The sequence below is a fragment of the Penaeus japonicus genome, unplaced genomic scaffold (assembly GCF_977035675.1).
Source record: "Penaeus japonicus unplaced genomic scaffold, GWHDUDI00000001_assembly GWHDUDI00000030, whole genome shotgun sequence".
Classification (NCBI taxonomy): domain Eukaryota; kingdom Metazoa; phylum Arthropoda; class Malacostraca; order Decapoda; family Penaeidae; genus Penaeus; species Penaeus japonicus.
In genome coordinates, this window is record NW_028234432.1 from 1755959 (window position 1) to 1763458 (window position 7500).

The 7500-nt window shown below is 42.1% G+C and overlaps 1 protein-coding gene across 1 annotated transcript in view; it reads right to left on the bottom strand.

Moving 5' to 3' along the window:
* Positions 1-7500, bottom strand: part of LOC122266668 (cGMP-dependent 3',5'-cyclic phosphodiesterase) — a gene marked incomplete in the record, with an annotated part of 87192 nt that overhangs the window by 45246 nt on the left and 34446 nt on the right. Inside the window, 1 exon segment of the mRNA XM_086554604.1 lies at positions 4587-4729. Coding sequence (XP_086410730.1) covers positions 4587-4729 — 143 coding nt within the window.

The following is a 7500-nucleotide window of genomic DNA, read 5'->3' on the forward strand; positions in this document are numbered from 1 at the left end:
CTCCTCTCCCCCTTCCCCCATCTCCTTCCCCTTTCCCCTATCTCCCTCCACTCCCCCATCTCCCTCCCCTTTCCCCCCACCTCCCTCCCCTCCCCCTTCCCTCACCCCCTCTCCTCTCCCCCTTCCCCCATCTCCCTCCCCTTTCCCCCATCTCCCTCCCCTTTCCCCCATCTCCCTCCACTCCCCCTTCCCCCACCTCCCTCCCCTCCCCCTTCCTTCACCCCCTCTCCTCTCCCCCTTCCCCCATCTCCCTCCCCTTTCCCCCACCTCCCTCCTCTCCCCCTTCCCCCACCCCCTCTCCTCTCCCCCTTCCTCCATCTCCCTCCCCTTTCCTCCACCTCCCTCCCCTCCCCCCTTCCCCCCCCTCCCTCCCCTCTCCCCCTTCCCCCACCTCCCTCCCCTCTCCCCCTTCCCCCACCTCCCTCCCCTCTCCCCCTTCCCTTACCACCTCCCTCCCCTCTCCCCCTTCCCCCACCTCCCTCCCCTCTCCCCCTTCCCCCACCTCCCTCCCCCCTCCCCCTCCCCCCCCCACCCTCCCCCCTCCCCCTTCCCCCCCCTCCCTCCCCTCTCCCCCCTCCCCCACCTCCCTCCCCTCTCCCCCTTCCCCCACCTCCCTCCTCTCCCCTCTCTTCCCCCACCTCCCTCCCCTCTCCCCCTTCCCTTACCACCTCCCTCCCCTCTCCCCCTTCCCTTACCACCTCCCTCCCCTCTCCCCCTTCCCTTACCACCTCCCTCCCCTCTCCCCCTTCCCTTACCACCTCCCTCCCCTCTCCCCCTTCCCTTACCACCTCCCTCCCCTCTCCCCCTTCCCTTACCACCTCCCTCCCCTCTCCCCCTTCCCTTACCACCTCCCACTCCTCTCCCCCTTCCCTTACCACCTCCCACTCCTCCCCCCCCCTTCCCCCACCTCCCTCCCCTCCCCCCTTTCCCTTACCCCCTCCCTCCCCTCTCCCCCTTCCCTTACCACCTCCCTCCCCTCCCCCCCTTTCCCCCATCTCCCTCCCCTCCCCCCCTTCCCTTACCACCTCCCTCCCCTCTCCCCCCTTCCCTTACCACCTCCCTCCCCTCTCCCCCTTCCCTCACCTCCCTCCCCTCCCCCCCTTCCCTCCCCTCCCTCTCTCTTCGGTATTCATGAAAGAAACGAAAGTGTTAAAACTCCAAGAGGCTGACATGGCGCGCGTCCAAGAGGAATGGGAGGAACGAGGAAGGGGAGCGGCGTCTTGAGAACTGGGGGGGGGGAGGGGGGGCGAGGTGGGGCGAGGGGGTCGAGGGGGAGATGGATGAGGGAGGGAGGGAAGAGGGAGGAAGGATGAGGGAGGGAGGGAAGAGGGAGGAGGATAGGATGAGGGAGGGAGGGATGAGGGAGGGAGGGAAGAGGGAGGAAGGATGAGGGAGGGAGGGAAGAGGGAGGAAGGATGAGGGAGGGAGGAAGGATGAGGGAGGAGGATAGGATGAGGGAGGGGAGGAGGAGGGAAGGGGGATGAGAGACGGATGGAAGATGGAGTGCGGGAGCGGAAGAAGTAGGGAGAGTGGATAAAGAGAGAAACAGAGAGAGAGAGAGAGAGAGAGAGAGAGAGAGAGAAAGAGAGAGAGAGAGAGAGAGAGAGAGAGAGAGAGAGAAAGAGAGAGAGAGAAAGAGAGAGAGAGAGAGAGAGAGAGAGAGAGAGAGAGAGAGAGAGAGAGAGAGAGAGAGAGAGAGAGAGAAAGAGAAAGAAAGAGAGAGAAGAGAGAGAGAGAGAGAGAGAAAGAGAGAGAGAGAGAGAGAGAGAGAGAGAGAGAGAGAGAGAGAGAAAGAGAGAGAGAGAAAGAGAGAGAGAGAGAGAGAGAGAGAGAGAGAAGAGAGAGAGAGAGAGAGAGAGAGAAAGAGAGAGAGAGAGAGAGAGAGAGAGAGAGAGAGAGAGAGAGAGAGAGAGAGAGAGAGAAAGAGAAAGTGTAAGAACGAACATAGAAAAGGCAGCCATGCGTGATCTCTCACCACGACATAAATAAAAACAAAAGGGAGAAATGAATAAACATGTAAATGATGCAGGAGCGAGAAAGAGTAGGAATGAGGGTCATGAATAATGGTAATAAGGGAAGAGTTGAGAACATGAATGTTAAAGGCAATATTCAATGATAAATTCAGCAACAATAGGAAAGCAATAGAGCTGTTACTATGGTGATGTCATTATTCAAAATATTAGCAGTGATCTTAGTAATGCTAATAATAATGGAGGTAATAATAAGGGTAATGAGAATAAGAATAAGGATGATAATGATTATGATAATGATGGGGATGATAATAATTATGATAATGATGGTGATGATGATAATATTTATGATAACAATGATAATAATAAAAATAATTAATAATGATAGTAATGATAATAATAATAAAAATAACTAATAGTGATAATAATAATGATAATAATAATAATAGTAATAATAATGTTAATGATAATAATGATAGTTGTAACAATAATAGTAATAACAATGATGATAATGATGATAATAATAATAATAACAATTATGACAATGATAATAATTGTAGGGGGTCTGGAGTAGACACCTACAACCTGCACCTCAATGAAGGCACACCTGGCATTCCAGAGGTCACCCAGCGGTCAGACCTGGTCAGAGATACGCTTTGTGTCACGATAATCCTTTTCCTTACAATCGCGCTACAGTCACGTATAGGATATAAAGGTCACCGCACGCAATTGTTTATGCGATATAATTGTATACAAGTTTCATAGAGTCAGGAGGTCAAAGAAAGAGAATGAGGAGGTCAGACAAGAGAGGTCGAGTGAAGACAGTTGTCTGTTAGTTGCACGTGTCAATTGCAACGAAATGCTGTGGCTCTGACCTAATATAGCGCTTTTACGCTGCGTTTGTACCACTGATAGCGCATAAACCGTAAAGAAAAATATTATCTTTCTATGGATCACATCACCGTTTGTATTATGTTTTAAGTGATTTATTTATTATCTTATCATTGGGCAGAGGTTCTCTATATAATAATAATGATAAAAGTAATGAGAACAATAATAAGAATATTATATTATAGTGTCATCACTATCGTTACTATAGTCATTATCGTTAGTATTAGTAGATAAGTAGTAATAATAATGTTAATAACAATGATAATGATAAAAATCATTATAGTGATAGTAGCAGTTGTAGTAGTTGTAGTAGTAGTAGTAGTGGTAGTAGAAGAATGAAAGTAGTAGTAATGACAATAGTAATGATAATGGTAATAAAGATGTTATAAAAATAATTATGACCATAATACAGTAAAAATGAGAACAATAATGCTAATGATGATAATGATAACGATTATGATAATAATAACAACAATAATGATAACGATAATCATGAATGACAATAACAATGATAATACTAGTTGTAGCAGTAGTAGTAATAACAATATCAATAATAATAACAAAAATACTGATAAATATTAATACTGATAAATATAAATGATAAATATGAAAGATAATAATAATAATAATAACATTAATAATAATGATGATAAAGATAACTATGGTAATAAAGATAATTTTGATAACAACAATAATAACAACAATAATAAAAATGATAACAACAATAATAATAACAATAATAACGATGACAACAATGATAATATTAACAAAAATAATAATGAGGACAACGACAATAATGATAATGATAACAACGGTTATCATGATAATGTCAATAAGAATAATAAAACTAATAAACACAAACAATGATAACAGCAGCAATATCCATAGTAACCGCTCATTTCTCTCACCCAATTAATATGATAAAAGAGCCGCACAAAATAAGAAGAGGAAATAAAATTCGGGAAATGACACCACCAGCCCAAAGTTGCTGACGTCATCATATCGCTTCCAGAGACGATATTTCTTTCTCTCACTTTTTTATCTGATATTTGTAGGGGAAGCGCCGCTGTTCATCTCCATCTCTGTCCCAAAGAGAGAGAGAGAGAGAGAGAGAGAGAGAGAGAGAGAGAGAGAGAGAGAGAGGGAGAGAGAGGAGGGGAGGAAAGAGAGAGAGAGAGAGAGAGAGAGAGGAGGGGAGGAAAGAGAGAGAGAGAAAGAGAGAGAGAGAGGAGGGGAGGAAAGAGAGAGAGAGAGAGAGAGAGAGAGAGAGAGAGAGGAGGAAGAGAGAGAGAGAGAAAGAGAGAGGAGAGAGAGGAGAGAGAGAGGCGAGAGAGAGAGAGAGAGAGAGAGAGAGAGAGAGAAGGGGAGGAGAGAGAGAGAGAGGAGGGGAGGAGAGAGAGAGAGAGGAGGGGAGGAAAGAGAGAGTGAGAGAGAGAGGAGGAAAGAGAAAGAGAGAGAGAGAAAGAGAGAGAGAGAGGAGGGGAGGAAAGAGATAGAGAGAGAGAGAGAGAGAGAGAGAGAGAGAGAGAGAGAGGGGGGGGAGGAGAGAGGAAGAGAGAGAGAGAGAGAGAGAGAGAGAGAGAGAGAGAGAGAGAGAGAGAGAGAGAGAGAGAGAGAGAGAGAGAGAGAGAGAGAGAAGGAAAGAGAGAGAGAAAGAAAGAGAGAGAGAGAGAGAGAGTCTCTCCCTCCCTCCACCTCCCCTTGCCCCCCCCCCTCCTTCCTTACCTGGTCTTGAATCCCGTGCACTCGTCAAAGCCCTTGTAGAAGAGTGGGTGGGCGTAGGCGTCCTTAATGTTGAGCAACCGTCCCGTCGTGGCCACGTGACCGGCGATGCCCTGGGATAGCGGCAGTCTGACCTCGCCTCCGGACTGTAAGGGTCAAGGGGGAAGAGATGAAAGGTCATGAGGGGTCAATCGAGGCGGATTGTAATGGTGGTGGGATAGGTATGTTATTTTCTGGCTCTGGTCTTGGTTATGGGGTGTGTTGTTGATATCATTTCTGTAATAACCATTTTGCTAATGACAATCTTATGAATAATGAATAGCATGTCTATCTTATTATCATCATATAATCATTATCATTGTTATTGTTGTTATTGTCATCCTTGTGATTATGATTATCATCATTGTTATCATTACTAACATTATTGTTATTATCATCGTTACCATTATAATGATAATGATAATGAAAAAGATGATGATAAAAGTAATAACATAAATGATGATAACAATAATGATAACAGTAATGATAATAATAATAACAGTTATAATAATGTGAATAATGATGATACTAACAATTCTAATATCAGTGATAATATTAATAATGATAATGATAATAATAATGATAACAATATTAAATTAATACTTATAGTCGTGAATGGTAGTGTTTAATTGATAATAATATAATTCTAATAATACTATGATTATGATAGATATAAAAGCAATTGTAATGATGGCATGACTGATTATCATTATAATGATAATCATTATGATTACAAATATTGCTACTATCATTATCATTACTAAAACTATCACTATTCTTACTTTCACAATCATTATTTCATCACTATTATTATTGCTATCATTTTATTATCATTTGTCAATATGAAAATTATCATTTTTACTATTGTTATTATCATCTTATCCTTGTTATTATTGTTGTTATCATCATTACAATTATCATAATCAATTTTACTATCAATATTATCATTATTGTAGTGATGATTATTATTAACAATGTCATTATTGTTAGCCTTGTCATAATCATTATGATCATCCTTATTGTTATCATTATCATTATTATTGTGTTCATTTTTATTATCAATATTATTAGCAATGTCGTTGTTATCACTATTATTATCATTGTTATTGTCATTATCCTTATCATCATCATTATCGTTGTTATCATGATTAAGATCATTATCTTTCTTATCATTAACTGATTACTGAATCTATATCAATAACCATTGCCATTAATTATGCTTATCATGATTATCAGTAACCGCTGTAACCCTTATTACTGTAATTATCTATTATCATAAAGAATTTACAGTTGTTATCACGATTTAGGTACAATGTAACATTACTCGTGTAACTACTAATTCACACTGGACATGTACAACTGTATAACAATTGTATACTGTACAAACACTGAAGCATCATAGCATGGCAACTGTTGCCAATCCAATTTCTAACAAAGAATATACAACAACCAGCTACCAGTGTTACCAACTCTAACAACAATGCTCATATCTAAAGGTTGTTACTACAGGTACTCCATCATGTATTAGGCTGACTCTCTTTGCAAATGTTTATTTCTGCAAATGCAATCATTATATTTCTTTGTTTATTTGCTTTTGGTAAATATGATTCTATCTCTGTGAAATTTGGACAGAAAAAAAAGTTATTCTTGCATAGGAAGAAGAAATATGTGCTAAGAACGCTGTGAGAAAATGTGTGAAAAACAATGCAGGCATCTTAGTACAGTGGGGTTTGAGAGAAAGAATTTTCATGATGCTGCAAAAGATTTATGGGTATTGCAACGTCTAACTCTTTAAATTTTCTCTCAAATTTTCTCTCTCTCTCTCTCTCTCTCTCTCTCTCTTTATCTCTCGCTCGCTCTCTCTCGTTCTATCTGTCTATCTATCTCTATCTCTCTCTGTCTCTCTATGTCACACACACATACACACACACATACACACACACACACACACACACACACACACACACACACACACACACACACACACACATACACACACACACACCACTTACAAACACACACATAGACACACAGAAAAATAAAAAATCAATAATGATGATAAAAAAAAAAAAAAAATATATATATATATATATATATGTATATTGCCAGCGTAAATACACACGAAAGAAAACAGTGCATCTCCTTCTGTCGTCCTTTTGACTTGTAAGGAAAGAGCTAAAAAGGAAGCATTGTAAAAACACCTGCAAAACAACATATGTTTCTTTTACACAGCTTATCAACAACTGGTGTTCGGTACACTGGCGAAGTACAAGGTAAATACGCTTATGTGCAGGAGGTGGTAAGGAAGGTGGGGCGAGGGGGGAAGGGGGGGGGGTGAAGGAGAGAAGGAGGACAGAAGGAGGGAGATGTGGGTAGGTGGAGGCGCGTGGAAAGAGGAGGAAGATAGAGGAGGAAAGAGGAAGTAGATAGAAGAAGTAAGATGAAGGTGGAATAGTATGAATGAAAGAAGAATGTGCATGAGGAAAAGGAGAGAAGGAGGGAGATGTAGGGAGAAATTGGAAGGAGAGAGAAATGGACAAAAGGAAGATGAAGAAAGCAGATGAAAGAAGAGGAAGATAGAAGAAGAGGGAAGGAGAGATGAGAAGGAAGAATGAGGGGAAAGGCAGACAAAAGAGGAAGGAAGGAGAAGGAAGGAGAAGCAAAGAGAAAAATGATTAAAGAGAAAGAAAGGATTAATAAAGAGAAAGAAAGAAAAAAATAAGCAGAAAAGTAAGAGGGAAGAGAGACATAAAAAAGAGAGAATGATTTTACAGTATAAGGCAGGGCATGGGGGGGTGCAGGGGGAGGAGGGGAGGGGGGGGGTAACAGAGTGCCGAGGTGTGGGTACTTCGGTACTTCCTGATGAGACGAAGCCGCC